At 44.3% G+C, this 23,236-nt stretch overlaps 1 protein-coding gene across 1 annotated transcript; it reads left to right on the top strand.

Moving 5' to 3' along the window:
• Nucleotides 1-1,262: 1,262 nt before the first annotated feature.
• On the top strand, nt 1,263-16,284 carry PDCD7 (programmed cell death 7). The gene is made up of 5 exons (XM_032342877.1): nt 1,263-2,373; nt 4,729-4,867; nt 12,261-12,497; nt 12,761-12,848; nt 14,544-16,284. Exons 1-5 carry the CDS (start codon nt 1,495-1,497, stop codon nt 14,665-14,667), a joined length of 1,467 nt encoding a protein of 488 aa, XP_032198768.1. The 5' UTR covers nt 1,263-1,494; the 3' UTR covers nt 14,668-16,284.
• The last annotated feature ends 6,952 nt before the right edge of the window (nt 16,285-23,236 follow it).

The following is a 23,236-nucleotide window of genomic DNA, read 5'->3' as shown; positions in this document are numbered from 1 at the left end:
GTTGCCTAAGGTTAAGGAAGGGAAGTTAAGTGTGGCTATAAAAGGGAACCTGGAAGCAATGATATGGAAATATTCTGTATCTTGACTGTATCAATGTCAGTGTCAGAGATGTAATATTGTACTACACTTTGGCAAGATATTTCCATTGGGAGAAACTGGGTGAAGAGTACATAAGATCTCCCTGTATTATTTCTTACAACTGCACACAAATATACAATTATCTCAGAATAGTTTAATTTTAAATACCTAATTTTGCAACATGGTCTTTCCTTCCCCTCCAGCGGTTTCCCATTGCTTTTAAGATAGGAGATCCTGGAAACCTTCACTCTGTCCTCCCAGGCTCCCTCCAGGCTTTCTAGACTCCATCGGACATGAAGAACAAAGGCAAAAGGAAATGTAGATCAAATTTCCTTACAATTTGCTGCCCATTGACAAGCAGAGAAGGACATTCCTCCAGAAATTCCCAATTATCTTTTTTCTTTTTTCTAATTATTTATTTATTTGCGAGAGAGACAGTGAGAGAGCATGACAGGCGAGGAGGTCAGAGGGAGAAGCAGACTCCCCATGGAGCTGGGAGCCCGATGCAGGACTTTGGGAGCCCGATGCGGGACTTGATCCCAGGACTCTGGGATCGTGACCTGAACTGAAGGCAGTTGTTTAACCAACTGAGCCACTCGGGCACGCCAGCTCCCAATTATCTTAAAGTTAATACTTTGCTAGAGGAAAAAAACAAACTTAGCTTGACTACAGCCTGACCTACAGGATCCTCTAAGTATTCTTTAACATATGAACATCTTTTTGGAAATTTCCTGTTTCTACCCCCACTCCAACTTAAAAGTATATAACCAATCCCAGTGCAGCTCTTCCTGCCCATGGGTCCTGTCTCCGTGCTTTCATAAAACCATCTTCTGTGCACCCAAGACGTCTCAAGAATTCTTTCTTGACTATTATTAGCTCCAGGACCCCAACATCACATCACCTCCATACTAACACTCTTTCAGTTCCCCGACTAGACCTACTATTAAAGAGTTTTTAGAAATGCTGTTCCTATCTGAACTGTGCTTCTCTCCAACTCCTACTTGTCAGGCTGAAATCCTTAGGACAGTCTCCCTAACTTCTTTGACTAAGTCAAAATCTGTAAGCTCTTCTTGCCCGGTGTTTTCCTCTTTGGTAGTACTTCCATTCACCGCTGCACTTCTGCATTTGTTTGCATAACTACTTAATTAATGTGTTTTCTTTACAGGTAGTTTCACGCGCGAAACTGCATCTGTTGGTTACAATGTTTGCTGTGCAGCTGGCTCCCACCTAGAATGCTCAAGATCACTACTTAGAAATTGAAGAACTGAAGGAACGCCCACACACGCCTGGGGCTCTCGGGGCCGGGCGCATCCTGCTGGTGTCGCGCGTGTATACGTCACTTCCTCCCCGGAAGACACTCTTTCTAGGGGAACCACTCAAATTCCTGTCACTGCTCAGACTCCCTCCGTGGTGGATATGGCTTTGCCGCCCTACTTCGCCCCAGGTCGCGCAGGCCCTCCGCCTCCGCAGCCGCCGCCTCCCGCTCCCTTCGGCTGTCCGCCACCGCCGCTGCCCTCCCCGGCTTTCCCGCCGCCTCTTCCCCAGCGGCCCGGCCCCTTTCTGGGGGCCTCCGCCCCCTTCCTCCAGCCCCCGCTGGCTCTGCAGCCCCGGGCCCCCGGGGAAGCCTCTCGCGGCGGCGGCGGTGGCGGTAGCGGCGGCGGCGTCTTCTACCCGGTGCCGCCACCGCCCCTGCCTCCGCCGCCGCCCCAGTGCCGTCCCTTCCCGGGGACCGACGGTGGCGAGCGGTCGCGGCCGCCGCCGCCAGGCCCGGGGCCGCCCTGGAGCCCGCACTGGCCTGAGGCGCCGCCACCGTCCGACGTGCTTGGGGATGCGGCTCTGCAGCGCCTGCGTGACCGGCAGTGGCTAGAGGCGGTGTTCGGAACCCCGCGGCGGGCCGGTTGCTCCGTGCCTCCGCGCGCGCCCGCCGGGCCCAGTCTGGGCGAAGTGCGCGCACAGTTGCGCGGGGCTCTGCACCTGGTGCGGCGGCTGCGTGACCTGGGCCAGGCCCTGCGCGAGGCCGAGGCCGATGGCCCGGCCTGGGTGCTGCTGCATGCCCAGGCTGCGCCGCTGCGCGCGCAACTCGCCGAAAGACTACAGCTGCTGACCCAGGCCGCCTATGTGGGTGAGGCGCGGCGGAGGTTGGAGAGGGTCCGGCGCCGCCGCCTGCGGCTTCGCGAGAGGGCCCGAGAACGCGAAGCCGAGCGGGAGGCTGAAGCCGCGCGGGCGGTGGAGCGCGAACAGGAGATTGACCTTTGGAGGGTCAAGTGCGTGCAGGAGGTGGAGGAGAAGAAGCGGGTAAGAGCCGCAGCTGCGCGGTGGCTGGGGGTAGTGATGTTTGGAACCTGAAGGACCGTGAGGCTTTGCGCTGTCGTTTCCGATGCTTAAGCCTCCTTTTCTTCATCCTTAAGATAAAAAGGTAGCCAGGCTTTCCGACCTCCTGTCTTCACGTTGATTGCATGTAAATGACGTGTAGTACAAAACACAAATGCTCTAGGTGCACTGCGAGTCCTGTAAACAAGGTCTGGGATTACGCAGTGGCGTTGCAGGGATGACAGACGTTCCGTCTCCTGCTACAATGTTCTATTTAACTAACGTTCAAGGTGAACAAAAATCTGGGTTCCTGTTTCTTATATGGGTCTGCTGATTTTAATACAAATATAGAGCACTTGGTGCCTTACCCTAATTGGCTAATGGGGCAGTAGTGATGCCTTTCCCAAGATTCCTTTGTTTAGGAATTTTAAACCACATATCCCCAGGTTTAACAGTGGTGTTTTTGAGCACTTACTGCATACTAGAAACTCTGCGAAAGCCCTTGCATATGCCAGATTTTTAATTCCTGTAACAACCGTGAGAGGTAAACCGTATTCTCGCCATTTTTTTTTTTTTTTAAAGATTTTATTTATTTGACAGACAGAGATCACAAATAGGCAGAGAGGCAGGCAGATAGAGAGTGAGAGAAGGAAGCAGGCTCCCTGCTCAGCAGAGAGCCCGATGTGGGACTCGATCCCAGGACCCTGAGATCATGACCTGAGCCGAAGGCAGCGGCTTAACCCACTGAGCCACCCAGGTGCCCGTATTCTCGCCATTTTACAGATTAGAAAATTGAGGCATAGAGACACTAACTTGCCAACAATCACACAGCTGGGTTTTAGCAGTTTTACTCCTGATTTGAGCCCATGTTGTCTCCTTTCAAAGCCTGTTAGTCTTCTGTAGGGGCCACGGTGAAATGGAAATTGGTCAGATACTTGTTTAAGACATTCTCATTACTTTTGGTTGCCTCTAGGTGTTTTCCCCACTCCCTTCACTCTCTACAACCAGCTAGGGTTTCCTCCCTCTTCCTCCTTGTGTCTGTTACTGCCCTAGAATCTGAAATAACTCCCCCCTGAAATATGATGGCGAGCTTTGTCTTCACACCTCCACGAGTATCTGTGTTTTAATGGAGAATACATGGAAGCAACACCATAATCTAAAGGAGTTTGCATCAGTTCTACAGACGTTTAGTAAGGTCCCATTATGTGCCAGACCTGGTGATGGTGATAGGGGTGAATAGGATATAGTGCTTGTCCTTAAGGGGCTTAGAGCCTCATGGGGACCATGTCTATACAGCACAGTATGTGTTAGGGTTTCACCTGTAGGTGTTGTAGGAACCCAGAGAAGGAATATCCAGTTTGGGGGATGGTATAAGGGAAGACTCTGTAGGTGATACTGTGACATCTGAACTGAGTCTTAAAGGAGATGTCAAAGCCAAGTGAGAGCAACAGGTGCAGTTCTGGGTAGAGAAGTTAATAGAAGCAGAAGAGGGGAACAGTATGGTGTGGTTGTGATGGTGAAAGTACAGGCATTTATTTGATAGATGGGAAGAGAGCTTTAGGCAAAATGATCTTTCTTACCATCCACACTGAGGGGATTGGAGACCAGGTCCTGTGAGTGGTGGTTTGAGGAACCAGTCATTCTGTCTACATGTGAACCAGCTTAAGAAGAGTAGGATAGGGTCTTCAGTGTTTGAAAGGCTCTCATGTCAAAAAATCCTAGGCACTTAAGAACACTGGAGTACAAGCTATGCATGTTGTGTGTCACTGACAGAATTGTGGAGTCCTGGGCCTTTCTAACCCATTCCTTATCTTCCCACCTGGTCTGAATCTTTGGGTTCAGGAGTCCACTTTTTTAAAAAATATTTTATTTATTAATAAATAAAATATGAAAGAGAGGAGGACAGAGAGAGAGGAAGGGAAGCAGGCTCCCCACTGAGCAGAGAGCCCAACACAGGGCTCGATCCCAGGACCCTGGGATCATGACCCGAGCCGAAGGCAGAGGCTTAACCCACTGAGCCACCCAGGCACCCCAGGAGTCCACATTTTTAATAAGAGAGCTTCCAACCTAAAGTTGGTGCAGGGTTCCTTGGACTACATTTGAACAAATTCCAAGGAAGAAACAAAGATCAGAACCTGCATGGAAACTGCAGAGAAGATAATCCCTTGGCTGGAACAGTGCAGGAGAGGAATTGTGTCCAATGTAGGAAATTGGGAGGGAGATCAGTAGAAACTCTTAACCTTGCAACTGTCTGATCTTCAAAAGCTCACTGCTAGGCAGCTGTTCTCTGCCGTAGGGTTGTTCCAAAAACTAAGTCTGTCTCATGGACTCTCTTTCCAGGAGCAGGAACTTAAAGCTGCTGCTGATGGTGTCTTATCTGAAGTGAGGAAAAAACAAGCAGACACCAAAAGAATGGTGGACATTCTTCGGGCCTTGGAGAAATTGAGGAAGCTCAGGAAAGAGGCAGCAGCAAGAAAGGGTAACCGTGGCTCTGGATTTCTACTTGTATTTATTCCTCTGTTGCCCTGCACTGTCCCTTTCTTTACCCTATCGCCCTCCCCCTGCCATTTTTTAAGGAAAAATATTTGATAATTTTTTATTTTCACCCAATAGAGTAATAAAGCTTGTCAGCAGTACCTCAGAACTTTTGAAGTAGGAAGCCTCAGACTTTGTTTACCCCTTGGTTTCCAGGGTTGAAAAGAGAGACAGGTGTGGGAACCCATACACTGCCTTTCCTTTGACTCATCATTCCTACCCCCGGCATTCCTGACCACGCTTTTCTGAGTGAGGTTGGCATGGCTGGTCAACTTTGCCCATGTTTCAAGGCAAAAGCTATCCTACTTTTACTAGGTTCATCAGGAGGTGTTGAAAACTCGGCATGCTCCTTTAGATATGTTTCCAACCAGAAACATTGATATTTAAAGAGGTGTGAATGGTTGGACAGGGCAAGGAGTGCCTTGCAGACTGTATGATGTCCTCAGCTTACATGCTTTTGGATCATAAAACCTCAGTCATCTCCTCTTACCTCTAGAGGGAGCATTGGTTTTCTAGAAGATCCCTAGTTGTGCTTTGAACATTTGCCTGTCTTAATCTTTTTTTTTTTTTTAAAGATTTTATTTATTTATTTGACAGATAGAGATCACAAGTAGGCAGAGAGGCAGGCAGAGAGAGAGGGGAGGAAGCAGGTTCCCTGCTGAGCAGAGAGCCCAGTGCGAGGCTCGATCCCAGGACCCTGAGATCATGACCTGAGCCGAAGGCAGAGGGTTTAACCCACTGAACCATCCAGGCGCCCCTCCCTGTCTTTTTTTTTTTTTTTTTTTTTTTTTTTTTTTTTGTAACTGAATCCATGAATTCTACAGAAAGTTGAAATATGGGTGCTCAAAGACAACACTACAATTTTAAGACTGTTTTAAGAACTACTTAACCATTTCAGCATTCATATAGAGGACTATTTATGTCCTTTCGTTTGTTTTGGGCACATATATTTTTCTTTTTACTAGTTCCTATTCCTTAATTTTAAGTGGTGGTGTTTTATTTTTTTTTATATTTTTTTAAAGATTTTATTTATTTATTTGACAGAGAAAGATCACAAGTAGGCAGAGAGGCAGGCAGAGAGAGAGAGAGGAGGAAGCAGGCTCCCTGCTGAGCAGAGAGCCCGACGCGGGACTCGATCCCAGGACCCTGAGACCATGACCCGAGCCGAAGGCAGAGGCTTAACCCACTGAGCCACCCAGGCGCCCCTCCCTGTCTTAATCTTTGTTCTTGCCAGTCTATTCGTGCAGAGGGCCCTCAGTTCCATCTTTTCCATTTTAAGCTCTCACTGTCCTGCAGAACTAAATACACATGCAACATTCTCTATCCTTCCCTGATTTGGGCTGAGGTGACCTCCTCCTCACTTGCACCTGACTTGGACCACATGCTACCTTATTTAGTAGGCTGTAGGCCATTGATATTCACCAGGGATAGTTGAGAACACATAAATTAGCAAGTATTATGATAGCAGATGACTTCCCCTGTGTGTTTTAAAATATAAATAGAGGGGTGCCTGGGTGGCTCAGCGGGTTAAAGCCTCTGCCTTCGGCTCGGGTCATGATCCCAGGATCCTGGGATCGAGCCCCACATCGGGCTCTCTGCTCTGCGGGGAGCCTGCTTCCCCCCACTTCTCTGCCTGCCTCTCTGCCTACTTGGGATCTCTGTCTGTCAAATAAATAAATAAAATCTTTAAAAAAATAATAATAATAAAATAAAATATAAATGGAACCTGTGAGTCAGGCCTGTAATAAAGTTTCATTGGGATGTGACCATTGTGGATTCAGCCAAGCACATTGACTAGCTAAGTGGTTAGCTTCTGCATGCCAGCCTTCAGAGTAACTGATTCAGATTCAGGCCTCGGACGCAGATGATCCCATAGCACATTCATGAGTCAAAGGGGAGTTCGATCTATGGTGTCTACCTTATCTCTTCCTTGGGGAATGAATATCCGAGGGCTTTTGTTTAATATTCTCCTGCTCCATGCCCTCTGTGAGGTGAGTGGTCAGTAAACTTTTGCCAAGTAAATTTCCTAGCGTAATTTCTATTAGTCTTCCTCACTTTGGTCCAAAAGAAGGGGAGGGAATTTTGGAGGAATTGTGATCTGTTTGTAAAAAAGCAGCTTCCCTGGAGTTAATCGACTTGAATGTAAAATGATTTGGTAACTAGCTGCTGGTTCCATTACGTACTTAAAACTTTTCCTTCAAGGTATGTGTACCTCTAAATAAGGGCTCAGAGAATGAGGCTGGATATGTAAACAGGGCCACATTGCAAAGTGTCTTAAGGGCCAGACTAGACTGCTCCCCTATGCTGAAAGCTGAGGGGAAGCCATTGAAAATTTTAAGCAGAAAGTGAAATGACAGTGGTGATTAGTGCTGGTGGAGCAGAGAAAGTTTGGGAGCATCTAGGATGGAGAGAGAAGAGGAGAGAGACTGAGAAGACTGTTCAGTAGTCTGACCGTGGTTAATATGGGAGTGTGAACTAAGGATCAGATGGTGGGTTGGAGAATAGTAAATGCGTTTAAGAAATATGAATAAAGGAGAGAGGGAGTGTATAAGTAAATAACTTGGGGAACTCAGCCATGGGAGGAGGAATAGACTTGGGTTTGGCGAGTTCAGTGTGGGACATAGTCAGTTTGAGGTGCTAGGGGTACATCCTGGAGAAGAGGTCATCAGCATGTAGCCACAAGTAGGCATGACCTTCAGGAAGTTGTACAGTGCGAGGTGAGGGCCAAAAAGACAAAATCGTCGGGAATGTCAAAATCCAGATGGATAAAGGTGTGGTCACAAGAGAGGTCAGAGATAAGAGAAGGTAGGTCACCTCCCTCCTGAAAAGTGGCAAATGCCCAGAGAGAATGCCCAGAGTTATCTTGAGCTGGTTACCCAGACATCTCTTTGCCTTGGTTTCCTCATCTGTAAGAAGGAGTAATGATGGTACCTAAAGATTGGGGAAAATCCATGGATATTAATACCCAATAGATGATCAGCAGAACGGTATTGGTAGAAGCCAGACTAGACTAGATTAAAGAGGGAATAGAAGGTGAGAAAAGCAAACAGTGAGTTTAACTTATTAAAAAGTTTACCTGTGAAGAAAGGAGAGAGGAAATTCAGTATCTGACAGCATAGAGGGGTGGGTGGTAATCTTAGGGTCATGGGGAAAAGTTGAACACATTTCATTGCCGAGCAAAGATATGAATAGAGGGAGGGGATCAGAGAGAAGCAGGAGGGATTGTTGATGGCTCAAGTTCCTGCAGGAGCTAGGGAGACTCTGATCCCAGGCAGAGGGATTAACTTAAGTGTAGAAGGAGCCATCTTTTTTTAAAGATTTTATTTTTCCATTTATTTGAACACAGAGAGAGAAAGTAAAGTAGGGGGAGCAGCAGAGGGAGAGGGAGAATCAGGTTCTCCAGTGAGCAGGGAGCCTGACATGGGGCTCAGTCCCAGGACCCTGGGATCATGACCTGATCTGAAGGCAGACACTTAACTGGCTGAGCCACCCAGGAGCCCTTAAAAGGATCCATCTTCCACTGGAATGAAAATGAAGGAGAGACAAGGATGGGTAGTCATGCAGATGAGTGAAATGGGGACTGAAAGTTAAGAGATTTCCTGCCTACTAGCCTGTTTTAACTGAGATAGGATAGATGGTTTGCTCAGAGACCATAGAGAAGGAAGGCTTTAGGAGAGCAGTAAAGTTTTGAAATAACTGCTGTGAAGATTGAGTAGAAGCCTACTAGAGACCGCTTGGGAGTATGGTTGTAGGGAGGTGCTACGGGCACAGCTGATGTAGTTGAGTACTGGCGCTGGATCACATAATCAGATGACTTCTGCCAGGAGTGCTCTGCGACTGGCAGGTGAGCACAGGGCTGTTAGGGTTTTGCTTTAAGACTGACCACAAGTGGGACACCTGGGTGGCTCAGTGGGTTAAAGCCTTTGCCTTCAGCTCAGGTCATAATCCCAGGGTCCTAGGATCGAGCCCTGCATCGGGCTCTGCTCAGTGGGGAGCCTGCTTCCCTCCCCCAACCCCGCCTGCCTCTCTGTCTACTTGTGATCTCTGTCTGTCAAATAAATAAATAAAATCTTAAAAAAAAAAAAATGAACCCAAGTTTTGGTGAGGATGAGTAGAAGGCGAGGTAGATTCGGATACATTCAGTTGGAGGTTTTAGGAAAGCCGACAGTCTCCAGGGAGGAGGACATAAGTACACTGAGAGGGTAGAAAGACCTAGTCAGAGAAGAGAAGAATCATCCTTAAGACTTTAGAGGTAGCAGCTTTTTTCTCATCATGCGAAGATTCAAAGACTGGACTAGGCTCTAACGTGTAGGGGACTGAAGGGAAAAGAAGGCATTGGTATGTAGGTCCTGCAAGAACCCGAGGAGTGAGTGGGAGGGGTGGAGGGAACCTAAACTGTGTTAGTACATGGGATCAAGAGAAAGAGGGGGTGAGGACTGCCATTTCTCAGTCTGTGTCATGCTGATTAGAAGTGATCAATGAAAGGTTGATGGAGGTATGGATTCGAGGTGCAGCCCCAGCAGCCTGAGATGGGAGCAGGCCACCATTCCTCATGGGGAATGTCTATATTTTGGCTGTACTGGCAGATTGTAGTACTGTCTGTCTGGCCCTTTACAGAAAAAGTTTACCAATTCCTGATCTAGGTAAGGAAATTAAACAATCATGAAATTATTATGAAACAGAGTAGTGACAGCTTGAGCTTCTCAGTGCATAAGAATTTTGTGTGTATTTGGAAAATGGTTTGCCACTTCGTAGAAGATGGATTTCAGATGTAGAGTTTCTATAGTTGGTAATGAGTGACTGGAAACCTGTTCAAGCAAAGCAGTTAGGAGAAAATGACCTGGAGAAATGTTAGCCTTTCAGGTGAAGGAATTCCACAACCACTTAGTGGTGATGGTTGAAGGAGAAAACAGTCAGACCTTCAAAGGCCTGAATCAGTCAGCTCTTTTAGGAAGCAGTTTAGTACCACATTTAGGTGATCCTGGAAGTATTCATAAACATTTCTTCTCCTGAGGATTTATCCTAGAGAAATAATCTGTAGAAGGAAAAAAGTGACATGTCCCAGAGTATTGATTGTAACAGTATATGATAATAGGACATTTGGAACAGCCTAAGTGTCCAGGAATAGGGAGCTTGTTAAGTAAATTATGGTACATTGATTTGATGAAACAGGATAGAGACATTCAGTAATGATAAAGGCTGGAAAAGAAGGTAGAGAATTGAAATGGACATGTAGAAATTGTACATACTGTGTTGAACTGTGTAACGTTGCTGATGTATGGATGAGCAAAAATTACTGCAGGCTCAACGGGAAATAAAAATGGTTGACTATGTATGTGGTGTGCAAATTTTTATCTTCCTTGAATCTGGCCTTGTTAAGATGCTTCCATAATAAATACATTTGCCTTTAAAATCTTTGTGGATGGCCCACATCCACATCACTCCAGGATGAATCACCAGCAGCTTCTCTGTCTCAGGGCCGGTGGTAGTGAGTGCACAACTGTAACCCACTCAAGTGTTCATTAAACTTTAAAACATTTCCTTAGGAAAATTTTTAAAAGATTTTATTTATTTATTTGAGAGAGAGCACAAGCCAGGGGAGGAGCAGAAAGAGAGGGAGAAGCGGACTCTCTCCTAACTGGGGAGAGTGACCCGGGGCTTGATTTCATGACCTTAGCCAAAATCAGGAGTCATTTAAGGATCTGCCTTTGGTTCAGGTCATGATCCTGGGGTCCTGGGATTGAGCCCCACATTGGGTTCCCTGCTCAGTGGTGAGTCCGCTACTTCCTGTAACCCTCACCCCACTTATTTTCTCTCTCTCTCTCTCAATAAATAAAAAATCTTTTTTTTTTTAAGATTTTATTTATTTATTTGTCAGAGAGAATGAGCACAGGCAGAGGCAGAGGGAGAAGCAGGCTCCCTGCTGAGCAAGGAGCCCAATGTGGGACTTGATCCCAGGACACTGGGATCCTGACCTGAGCCAAAGGCAGCTGCTTAACCAACTGAGCCACCCAGGCATCCCAATAAATAAAAAAATCTTTAAAAATTTTTTTTCACTCATGCACAAAAATAGAACACTTAAATAAAATGCCCATAGTCAATATAATGCAATTATCACACATAACAAAATTAGTAATAATCCTTTGATATCACCTATTAACTGGTCTGTAATCAAATTTTCCCAATTGTGGCACTAGCTATGTTGCCTGTCCTATTAGCTGACCTCACATTTAAATCAGGGTGACTAACCATCCCAGGTTTCCCAGGATGCTGGGCTTTCAATACTAAAACTGAACAAACTGAAATATTTGGTTGTCCTACACCAAGCAGTAGACTGTGAGGTCAGTGTGATTGGTTATTTGTATTTCTTCCTCGTTATCCAAGTGTGTTCTCCCAGAACTTCAGGCTCCATCAACAAGAGAATTGTTTATTGGTTGGTCTGGGAGCTTGTGCTATGGGAATATCAGAATGAAGAAGTATAAGATAGATCGTCTCTCTGTCTTTTTTTTTTTTTTTTTAAGATTTTATTTATTTATTTGACAGACACAGTGAGAGAGGGAACACAAGCAGGGGGAATGGGAGAGGGAGAAGCAGGTTTCCCATCGAGCAGGGAGCCCGAGTACCCTGGGATCATGACCTGACCTGAAGCCACCCAGGCCCTGAGAGATCCTCTCTTTAGTGAGATCATTGCCCAACCAAAGGATCAAAACCATTAGAAATAAATAAAATCAGGTTAAGTGGAATGATCCAGAGAGAGGAGTTAGGGAAAGTCAGCCAGGGTAGGGTCAGACTAATTGGAGACTCAGGATCAAATTGAACCTTGAAGATTGGTTAGAATTTACAGATTCTGAGCAAATTCATAGTGTAAGTAGAGCTTTTTAAAAAAAAATTATTAACACATAATGTATTATTTGTTTCAGGGATACAGGTCTGTTGTTCATGAGTCTGACACAATTCACAGCACTCACCATAGCACATAGCCTCCGCATTGTCCATCAGCCAGCTGCCCCCTCCACTCCAGCGACTCTCAGTTTGTTTCCTGAGATTAGGAGTCTCTTATGGTTTGTCTCCCTCTCTGGTTTCATCTTGTTCCATTTTTCCCTCCCTTCCCCTAGGATCCTCTGTCTTGTTTCTCAAATTCCTCGTATCCGTGAGATCACATGATAATTGTCTATCTCAGATTGACTTATTTCGCTTAGCATAATGCCCTCTAGTTCCATCAGCGTCGTTGCAAATGGCAACCTAAACGGGGCTTTGAGTCTGCTCATTAGAATGCCGATTTTGGGATAAATTTTAGAGATAGCTATCTCTAAAATACCATTCGGATCTCTGCCTAGGTGTCTGTCCCCCAGCCTCAGCAGATGAGACTTTCGAGCATCATCTTCAGCGACTAAGAAAACTAATTAAAAAACGCTCTGAATTGTATGAAGCTGAAGAGAGAGCCCTCAGAGTCATGTTGGAAGGAGAACAAGAGGAAGAGAGGAAAAGAGAACTAGAAAAGAAACAGAGGAAAGAAAAAGAGAAGATTTTACTTCAGAAGCGTGAAATTGAGTCCAAGTTATTTGGGGATCCAGGTAAGTTCCTCTGTAACCAGGGGAGAAAAGGAAAATACTTGATTGGCACCTTTTTTTTTTTTCCCTCGTGGATGATCTCAACGTAAGCTAAGAGGTAGTAGGCAGCTAATGGCACCTGCAAGAAATTCTAAACTGTGTACTGGAAATCACAAAGATGAAATATTTGACCACATTGTCATAGTCACAGGCTCAGTTAGCTTGCATGGAGAAGTACACTGTGAATATGAAGAATGATGATGTGGTAATGTGCCTTTCTTTTGCAGATGAGTTCCCACTCGCTCACCTCTTGCAGCCCTTCCGACAGTATTACCTCCAAGCCGAGCACTCCCTGCCAGCCCTCATCCAGATAAGGTCAGATTAACACTCTCCATGTTGCCTTCCCCCTGGGTAGCAAGTAGCCCTTGAGGTGCTTGTGTTGTCGAGGTCTATTGCTATATTGCTTGCTGGCCCTCTTCTTTTTTTTTTTTTTTTAATTCCTTATGGGTTTATGTAAAGTTTCGAGGTTCCAAGGTTACCACACATGCCTTTAGTCCTCAGTCCTTGAGAAGTAGATGTCTCTGTTTTAACAGGTGAAGAAACTGAAACTCAGGTTGTGATTTGCCCAACAAGTATCGTCTCATGCTGTAACTGTTGTATTAAAGCATTGGCTTCCTTTTCCTAATTCTCTTATGCTGCTAAGTAGACCAAGGGTAGGAAACCCTCCCTGCCTACTTGCCTGTGGAGACTGTTTAAGTGCCATACCGTCCTGTAGGTTCCACAGGTCAGAGCCAGGAGAGCTAGGAACAAGGAGTCGCATCTTAATCTGCAGTTACTAATGAGCTGGGTCAAGTTTTCAGCGCTCTTGGGTCTCACTTTCCTCACCTACAAAATGCAAATGGTGGACTAGAATGTGGCCTTCAAACTTCAGCAGTAGTGCCCTTCCCAGAGACAGTCTTCTGAGAAATCCATTTGTAAAATAGTTAGAATGAGCGAATTCCTTAGGCAGTTCAAATCTGTTATTGACTGGAAGCGCTTTGTTGTTGTCTAGATTCCCCAGAACATCTGCTTGGGGCCTCATGGTCTTGAAAGCCTGGTTTGAAAATCACTGAACTAAGCGATCTCTCAGGTTGCTTCCAGAGCTCTAGTGATGCTTTGGAGCATACCAAGTTGGTGTTCTGGGAAAAGCGTATTTCTGGCTAACATACAAGTTTTAGCTTCTGAACATAAGTACAGTTGATTCTCATCATTCACCATAGTTATATTCTGTAAAGCTGCAGGTAGTGAATTAGAGAATACTGGACTGCTACCCCTCGGGGAAATACGGGGTTAGGTTCCTGTCAGCCTGAAGCCACAGCCTTTTCCATCAGCCGATCAATACATAACATCGTTTTATGTGGATTTCTTTTTAAAAACATGTTATTTAATATATATTATCAGTTCATTAACATTGAATTTCTAGCTAGCAGCATTGTAACTCCTGCCTCAACACAGCTTCTTTAGCACGCACGTATTCTCTGTAAGGCATACCCCTGCCTTCTCACGCTAGCTAGCACTGTAGCAGTGTACCAGTAAAAGCACAAACACGTGGAAAATGTGGTACTAAAGAGACTGCAGAAAGGACACTTTTTTACAGTGTGAGGTTGAAAACAGGAAGATGGCATCACCTTATTCAACTTCAGTTGGGAATGTGCCTGTCAGGGACTCAGATTTTTCACTGCTCTGTGCATGTTGGCAAGTGACCACTAAAGCCCCACGAGTAATGATTGTGTGGTTGCAAATGAATTTTTGTGAATGGGCACATTTGCAGATACGGAACCTGCAAATAATGAGGATCAACTGTATATTATTTGGTTATCCATAAGATTGTAAGTTCTTTGCAGTTTTTTATCCTTTATATGTACATTTAAGAAATACGATCTTTGCATAATGCCTAGAAATCAAGTTCTTTAGCAGACTAGTACATCAGTCATTTGAAAGCTAAGTCCTGAAATAGAGTATTTAGTTGCTGAACATGTTGCTTGGAATAAAACAGAAATAAACTTTTTGTTCTACAATGTTCTTATTAAGGCATGATTGGGATCAGTACCTGGTGCCATCTGATCATCCCAAAGGCAACTCCGTTCCCCAAGGATGGGTCCTTCCCCCGCTCCCCAGCAACGACATCTGGGCAACGGCCATTAAGCTGCATTAGTAAAGATGCTCCAGGATTGTGGTCCAGCCATGGCTCTTTCCAGCTCTTAAAAACGAGTGATGCCACCATCTTCTTATGCTGTAGACTAAACCACAGCCTCCAAACTCCATATGGCATTGCCCTACCCAGAAGTTATGTTTTCCTTGTGTGCTCTGTCTTGGCCAGAGATGCCTCTTGAATCAGGAGATTAATATGGTTCTTCAGGAAAGGACCTAGGTGAACTGGGGTTATTACAACAGGCAGTGGCCTTGGTTCACCAAATTTGCCTCTGTTTTGAAGGGGCTTGGTCCAGAGTGACTTGTTCATTTACTCTCAACGGCCTTGTGTGTGATGGGTAAGTATGCTCAACACAGGCGTGCACTGGGTAGACTTAGCAGCCTTTTCCCCGGTACTGAGTGTGAAGGCAGACTTGATGCAAAACCTCCATAATCTCCCTAACCAGAGAACTCTCTGACTTCCAGGAGGAAAGGTCAGAAATGCCTTATCTTTGGTTTGTGACTCTTGAGAGGCTGCAGGCTGCAGGCGAGGCTGCCAGAAAAGCTTGGTAGAATCGTCTGGTGGTCCTGCAGAGAACTTGGAAAACCTCTACCCATATCAGATTGTGTTTTAATGGATAACGGCTGCATTTTCCTGTGTTAGTAGGATCCTAACAAAAACACATGGTTTTTAAGTTCCCAGAGGTCTAGAGGTGCAGTATCCCCATTGATAGACATTTATTCCCTATGGGAGTCGGACCATAACTTCACTCAGTCACATTATAGGGGCCGGTATAGCTGTGGAGTTTACTTAGAAACTCAAGCTTCCAGAAGCACCCATGTAGTTAAAGCTGGGAGGAAACAGATAAAAATCAAATTAATTTTATTATATTCATTAATAAATATTGTTGTGCCTGGAAATGATCGATCATATAACATGTCAAGGGTTTTATTTCATTTTGCTCTTTGTCATCTATTGTGTTATTTATATTTCCAACAAGCTGAATAAATACCATTTTTATTTTTTAGCTTGAGCCTTTGCCCCCATATTTGTTGCCTACCAAATCACTACACACATTTTCGCATTGACAAAACACATTCTCACCCCAAAATGCAAATTTGTAAAATAGACATTTGCTATAGGGAGGTAAACCTCAAGCACCAAACTTAGTGGAATCCAACTCAGGGTAAGCAGGAAAGGACACCAGCTTAGGAAATGATTTCATGTAGTTGGAAGCTCTGGGGTGCAAGATGCTGACACCTTTGTTCATTTTGGTTAAATCTGCACTGTTAAATTTATATATTTTGCATTTGAGAGTTAACAGATATGCCTAAGTATGCCTAAGCTCATAAACCTTAAAATCTAATGCGATTAGCCTCACTTAACCCCATAGGCCTGTGTGTCCTTTTGCTCTCTGATGAGATACAGAAAGAGTAGAAATAAAAGATGAATTGTATGATGTGTTCAGTGTCCAGGCAGCCTTGTCACTAAAACATCTACATTGAGAGGCGCACAAGTGTGAGGCAGAGATTCAGGAAAACTCAGCAGAACGCAAGGGGCATTTAACCCCAGGTGGAAAAAACCATCCCTCCTTCCTCGTTCAGCTTCCTCAAAGTTTTAATAAAGTAAATGTTATTTCTGTCTTTTGGTTGGTTTTGTTTTGTAAGTTCTTCCTGGCTTATCGCCTTGTGTGGTGGCAGTGGCTGCAGCCTCTGGTTCTAAATGAGTTTAGAAAGAAAGAATAGTGTCTTTAACGAATTATACTTCTGAAAATATGGACAGTGTCATGGTAATCTTTAACCACAGTGTTTTTTAATTTATCATGGAAAATTTCCAACATTCAGTAGTGAAGAGAATAGTATTATTTTTTCTATATACCCCTCATATGGCTTCAAATACCTTCCAACTTGTAGCCAATCTTGTTTTATCTATATCCCCACCACTCTGGATTATTTTGTAGCAAATCCCAGACATAGTCGTAAGTATTTAGTATGTGTAGCTCTAAAAGATATTTTTACAACTTAACCATAGTGCCATTATTGCACTAGAAGAAATGAATGACTCCTTAATATCATCAAATACCCAGTCAGTATTCAGAGCTCCTTATCTCATGTGTTTTACATTTTGTTCAAATTAAGATCTAGGTGCAATCCGTATGTTGTTACTGGTTGATGATGTCTCCTAAGTTTCTGATAATCCGTAGATCTGTCTGTCTTCCTGTGTATTCTTTTTTTTTTTTTTTTTAAAGATTTATTTATTTATTTATTTGACAGAGAGAGAGATCACAAGTAGGCAGAGAGGCAGGCAGAGAGAGAGAGAGGAGGAAGCAGACTCCCTGCTGAGCAGAGAGTCCGATGTGGGACTCGATCCCAGGACCCTGGGACCATGACCTGAGCCAAAGGCAGAGCCTTTAACCCACTGAGCCACCCAGGCGCCCCTTCCTGTGTATTCTTGTGCTCTCTGTCTCTCCCTTGCAATTTATTTTTAATTTTTTTAAAATATTTTATTTACTTGACAGTCAGAGATCACAAGTAGGCAGAGAGGCAGGCAGAGAGAGAGGAAGGGAAGCAGGCTCCCCGCCGAGCAGAGAGCCCGATGCGGGGCTCCATCCCAGGACCCTGGGACCATGACCTGAGCCGAAGGCAGAGCCTTTAACCCACTGAGCCACCCAGGCGCCCCTTCCCTTGCAGTTACTTGAGGAAATTGGGTCATTTTTTCCCTGAAGAGTTTCCAGTCAGGTTTTCCTAATTGCATTCTTGTGACAGCATGTTCCTTTGTTTCCATATTTCCTGTAATTTAGTGTCCTGTCCCAATAGGGTAGACATGTATGGCTATTGGGCACTTGAAATTGAGAGTTTGAATTGAAACTGAGCTTAAATTGGGATGTACAGTTACATGCATGGATGACATATTTGTACTGGAAAGCACTGTTCAAGAGTGTACACGTTTCTTGACCACGTGTAGATTGGAATTTTCTGAAAAGAATATTTTCCAGGGCCTATGAAATACCTTTTTGAAAAAAAATTTTATTTATTTGTTTGATAGAGACCACAGTAGGCAGAGAGGCAGGCAGAGAGAGAGGAAGGGAAGCAGGCTCCCCGCTGAGCAGAGAGCCTGATGTGGGGCTTGATCCCAGAACCCTGGGATCATGACCTGAGCTGAAGGCAAAGGCTTTAACCCATTGAGCCACCCAGGTGCCCCGAAATACTTTTTTTTTAAAAGATTTTTAAAAATTTATTTATTTGACAGATCACAAGTAGGCAGAGACAGGCAGATAGAGAGAGGAAGAAGCAGGCTCCCCGCTGAGCAGGGAGCCTGATGTGGGGCTGGATCCCGGGACCCCGGGATCATGACCTGAGCCGAAGGCAGAGGCTTTAACCCACTGCGCCACCCAGGCGCCCCTGAAATACTTTTTTAAAAGATCTTATTTATTTGTCATAGAGCACAGCAGGAGGAGCTGCAGGCAGAGGGAGAACAGGCTCACGGCTGAGCAAGGAGCCTCCCATGGGGCTCTGTCCCAGGACCATGACCTGAGCCAAAGGCAGATGCTTCACTGGCTGAGCCACCCAGACTCCCCCGCTGGAATACTTCTAAAAAAGAAACATCCCCTCATCAACCGTTCAGTTATCCTAGGATACAATCTGTATAGGAAAGGCAAATAAGTACTTTTTTTTTTTTTAAACTAATTTTCAAAGTAACAAGCTGGTCTCCGAGCATCCTTCAAAGGTGACCAGTGAATTTTAAGTATTATAAACTCAGACCTAATATAATTTGTCCTCCAACCCATTGTTACTATTTTCTTCATTAATTGCCTCACCTTTGGTCAGTGGCAGCCCTTTTAACTCAGTTCCTAAATTCCCACTCAATTCCAGTGTTCTGTTCCCAGTCTGTCTTGTGCATTTCCTTTCCCAAACCAGGAAGCAGTCATTTCTCTAGTGACCCCTGGTTCTGTTAAGTGGAAAAGGTATTTGTACGCCACATTCTTGCTGATTCTTGTTAGTTGTTTTTTATGCTTATCAGTCAGAACTAGGAATTACAGTCCTGTTGGGCTGGCAGACTTTTTCTAAATCCTGCCTCTTTTTTATACCTATATTCTTTTTATATTGAACATAAATTAATGAAAATAGAGAAATAAACTCATTCAAAGATTAACAAGAAATGTGTTGATTCATCATGTCCTGTATATAAGAATATTTTGTCTTTTTTCCTGGTAGAGGAGACCCTGAATTTGTGAGATACTCTTAACAAAAACCATTTGTTTTTAAGAAATACAAGGAACATTAGGGGTTCCTGGGAGCTCAGTGGGTTAAACCTCTGTCTTTGGCTCAGGTCATGATCTCAGGGTTCTGGGATCAAGCCCCACATCGGGCTCTCTGCTCAGCGGGGAGCCTGCTTCCCTCTCTCTCTGCCTGCCTCTCTGCCTACTTGTGATCTCTCTCTGTCAAATAAATAAATAAAATCTTTAAAAAAAAATACAAGGGACATTAGAAAACAAAGAGATTAGTTATGTGTTAAATACTAAGAGTGTTCGGCCCTAGTGGCTGAGTTTATGACGTCAAAGGATTTGCTACAAGCCAACGAATGTAATCACTAACCCATTCATGTTCCTGTGTCCATGTGACTTGTGCAAGGGCGTATCAAGCAGCTTAGCTGGGATTACATCCTCTGTTGTAGCAGTTCACTTCTACATGTTTTATCCACAGGGAAGTTATCCTGGGAATCACAAGGTAAGTACAAAGTATGTCTTCTTCCATTCAAATAATAATAACATAGAATATATAGAAGGAATGTGAGTGCTACCAAGTACTAGCAGTGATATATTTAAGGGACTAGAGATTACATGAGGCATTTCCAACAAAATCTTTTTTTCTTTTAACGCTTAACAACCAATAAACTATTCCTGTGTAATGTTAACTTTTTTTTTTTTTGTTTTAAATACTTATTTGACAGAGACAGCGAGAGAGGGAACACGAGCATGGGGAGTGGGAGAGAGAAGTAGGCTTCCCGCTGAGCAGGGAGCCTGATGCAGGGCTTGATCTCAGGACCCTGGGATGATGACCCAAGCCCAAGGCAGGCGTATAACCACTAAGCTACACAGGTGCCCCATAACTATTAACTTTTTTTAAAAAGTTTATTATTTGAGTAATCACTACACCAACCTGGGGCTCAAACTCATACCCCTGGACCAACAAGAGCCACGTGCTCTTCTGAGCCAGGCAGATACTCCTAACTATTAATTTTTGGGTACACCCATTCAGTAGTTCCTGACTTAGCGCATCTGGCTACCTATGAAGAATCTGTTTCCAATGTAGGTTACATTGGCCTGTTGGAATAAACTGAGTTTCTCATAGTCTCTGAAGCAAGGATCCGTTTCTAAGGCAGTTGGTGCTAGAGTGCGTAACTTTGCAGAGCAGTAGGCTCCTCTCAGCTCAGTTCTTGCCAGAATATGGATATCAGGACTTGAACTGTGTACTTGGGAAACCATTTTTACCGTTTGCTAGGAACGACATTAAATGCTGAAGACAAAAAAGAGCAAAAAGACAATTCCTGCTCTCTTGGAGTTAGAATCTAGTGTAGAGAAGCTTAACTGTACAGATGATTAGTTATAATTGCGATACGTACTACAAAGAAAAAGTGGTTAGTCATTATTTCTATTTTCCATTGTTCAAATATATATTAAATGGCTGTTAAGGCTCAGATTAATTTGCTAAATATGAGGGCTATAATGGTGAGCAAAATACCAAGACCCCATACAGGTTTTGGGGTTTCCAGCTAATTGATCCAACTATCATAAAAAATGTGCTGAGTGCTTTGAAGGAAAGGTATGGTCCTGTAAGAGTAGCCCCCGCCCCCCCCCCCGTTTTTTTTTCAAATTGAGCTTTGTAATGCATTTAGGTAAAATAGAAAATATATAGTAGCGATAGGAATTGTTACTAAGCTTACATATGTCTATGCTGGGTCACAAAGCCAAATGTATTTCATACTATGGATATGGGTCATATGTATTTTATACTATGGGTCACAATAAAAAAGAAATCTTAAAAGCCACTATAATCCTATTCAAGTTTGGGGGTTGAATCAGGAAAAGCTTTTGAGGAAATGATGTTCCAGCTGAACTATGAAGAATGAACAGCTATAAACTAGTACAGAGGAGACAAGAAGACAGAGATTTGGAATAGCATATGCAAAAAACCTGTGTTGGGCCAAGAGACCAAAACAATTGAAGACTAGCATAGCAAGAGTAAGGAGGGGAGGTAGTGGCGGCCAGACACTGTAGGGCTTTGGTAGCCCTTATCAGGAGTTCGGGTTTTATTCTGAGAGCAGCTGGGAACTTTTAAGCAGGAAACTGGCTTAGTGTTCTGTTTTGAAGTGATCGCTTTTGTCCCAGTATATGAAACAGACTTATAATATTAGGGCATAAGAGGATACATGGATACCGGTTAACCAAGTGAGAGATAATGGGGGCTTGGACTCCCTTGTTAGCAGTGGAGATATCATGAAATGGCTGGATTCCAGAGATTTAAGAGAGAAACATGACAGGGAATTGAGATGGGCTGTGGTGAAGAAGAAAGTGTCGGGCATGAGTTCTCAGTCTGTATACCTTCAACATCCCTTGAGACAAGGGATCCTGGAGGAGGAGGCACAGTTTGGGGGAGGGGAAATCAGGAGTTCACTTTGGATATGTAGAGTCTGAGGCATCCTTGAGGACAGTCTTGGAAGAGATGCCTTGTAGGCAGTTATTATGAGTTTGATCATGGAGAACAACTGGAGAATTTAATATGTGAGTCATCGGCACATAGGTTATTGACACTATGGACAAGGATGAAGTCATTTAGAGAGTACAGTGGAGATCTTTAAAAAATAGTACCCATGTCAGTGCCTGGGCTCCACGTAGACCAGTTACCACAACCTCCACTTGCCCTGCTTCAAGCCTCTAGGCTCTGACTCAGCCCAATGAGCACAGACCCACGGAGAGGTCCTGGATTATGGAGCCTGCCGAAGCATGCATAGACTGGCTTTGCCAGCATTCCTGCTCCCCTACTCTCAGCCCACACCTTTAGATCCTTCAGGGCTTTCTCCACTGTCTGCTGAATGGAGTCAGTATTCAGGGCCCTTCCCAGCTCTACCCCAGTCTTCAGTAACTGCAGGCTGCTTCCCAGCAAAACTATCTACTTGAGCCACACGTGGTCTCCCCCTCACTCTGCCCTGCCTCTGTTCCCTGTCTCAAGCTGGAGTTACCCTCTCCACTCTACCTTTTCCTGCTCACAGGCCATTCCCCTACCCTGAAGGTCCCATCCTTGCTGAAGCTCCCCCGACCCCGATAAGGCCTAGAATACTTTCTTTCCTTTGAAGACTATCATCACTTCATGATCTGTACCTCTCATTTTCTGTTTAGCAGAGATGACTGTCGATCTGAGAATGCCAAAACTTACTAACTTTCCTATGTCTCCTACAACTCCCTATCCTCAGAGGTCTCCTGTTGGAACAGGCTGATGGGGCAGATAACTTACTGATCACTCTGCGACTTGTCTGATCCTGTAGCATAAAGAACCGCTCCCAGTGTGCTGGGAAACTGTCTCCTGGCATGGGGTGGAGAAGCCTCTTGAGGCTTAACATACGGTAAGACCCAGACAGGAGTGGGCAGACAGCGGAGATGAGGGAATTAAAGTATTTGCCCATCTGGCCTCATTTGACCTCTCTGCACTCAGATTACTTACTCTGCCTCCTCACATGATGTTCCCTGTGGGCATGGGGATGACCCAGTGACCCCTCAGCAACAGGGCTTTGCAACATCCTGGTAGGGATGACATTGTGTTAAGCCGGAGATACTCCCTGGTGTGGCTCCCTGATAAGCCCTGATTGTTTGCAAAATGCCAGACTGTGGTCAGAATCTTTATTTAATCTGGTTTAGAATACATTACAAATCCCTGGTGGTTGTGAACATTATTAAACTAGCAGACACATACTTGATCTTAGACTAAAGGTCCAGAGTCTATGTGTGAATGAATTTTTAATTCTTAGATTTCAGCTTTAGTAGTAGATACTGTTGACTAATGCTAATTCACTTTCTCACCAACAGTGCAGGAGAGTTCCAGATGTCCACTTCCTCATCAACCCTTGATATTGTCAGGCTTTTTTTTTTTTTTTTTTTAGTTTTAATCATTTACAGGTTGTGTGTGTGTGTGTGTGTGTGTGTGTGTGTGTGTGTGTGTGTGTGTGTGTGTTGGTATCTCATTGTTTTGTTTTGCATTTCCCCAACGGCTAATGATGTTAAATGACTTTGAGGTTTATTTGGATGTCTTCTTTCATGATTTGCCTCTTAACATCTCTTGCCTATTTTTGTACTAGGTCTTTTTTTTCTTTTTGCTTTGTGTATATCAGGTATGAATCCTTGGTCAGATATATAGACTGCAAATATCTCTTCCCATTCTGATTTATGTCTTTTGTTGCTTGCTTGTGTCTTTGTTTTGTTTCTGTTTTGTTTCATTGTTGTTTTACTCTCTTACTGACATCTTCTGATGAGTGGAAGTTATTTAATGTAACCAATTTGTCAGTGTTTCGCTTCATTGTTGTCTTTTCTGCAACCTGCCTA

The sequence above is a fragment of the Mustela erminea genome, chromosome 5 (assembly GCF_009829155.1).
Source record: "Mustela erminea isolate mMusErm1 chromosome 5, mMusErm1.Pri, whole genome shotgun sequence".
NCBI lineage: Eukaryota > Metazoa > Chordata > Mammalia > Carnivora > Mustelidae > Mustela > Mustela erminea.
The sequence above is the reverse complement of the archived record's forward strand: the minus strand, read 5'-3'. Positions and strand labels throughout refer to the sequence as shown.

Excerpts from the sequence above, each read along its gene's own strand:
- PDCD7 (XM_032342877.1), top strand. The coding sequence starts at position 1,495 with ATGGCTTTGCCGCCCTACTTCGCCCCAGGTCGCGCAGGCCCTCCGCCT. Across the intron at positions 4,868-12,260 it reads AGAGGCAGCAGCAAGAAAGG|GTGTCTGTCCCCCAGCCTCA; the intron begins GTAACCGTGGCT and ends ATCTCTGCCTAG. Across the intron at positions 12,849-14,543 it reads CCAGCCCTCATCCAGATAAG|GCATGATTGGGATCAGTACC; the intron begins GTCAGATTAACA and ends GTTCTTATTAAG.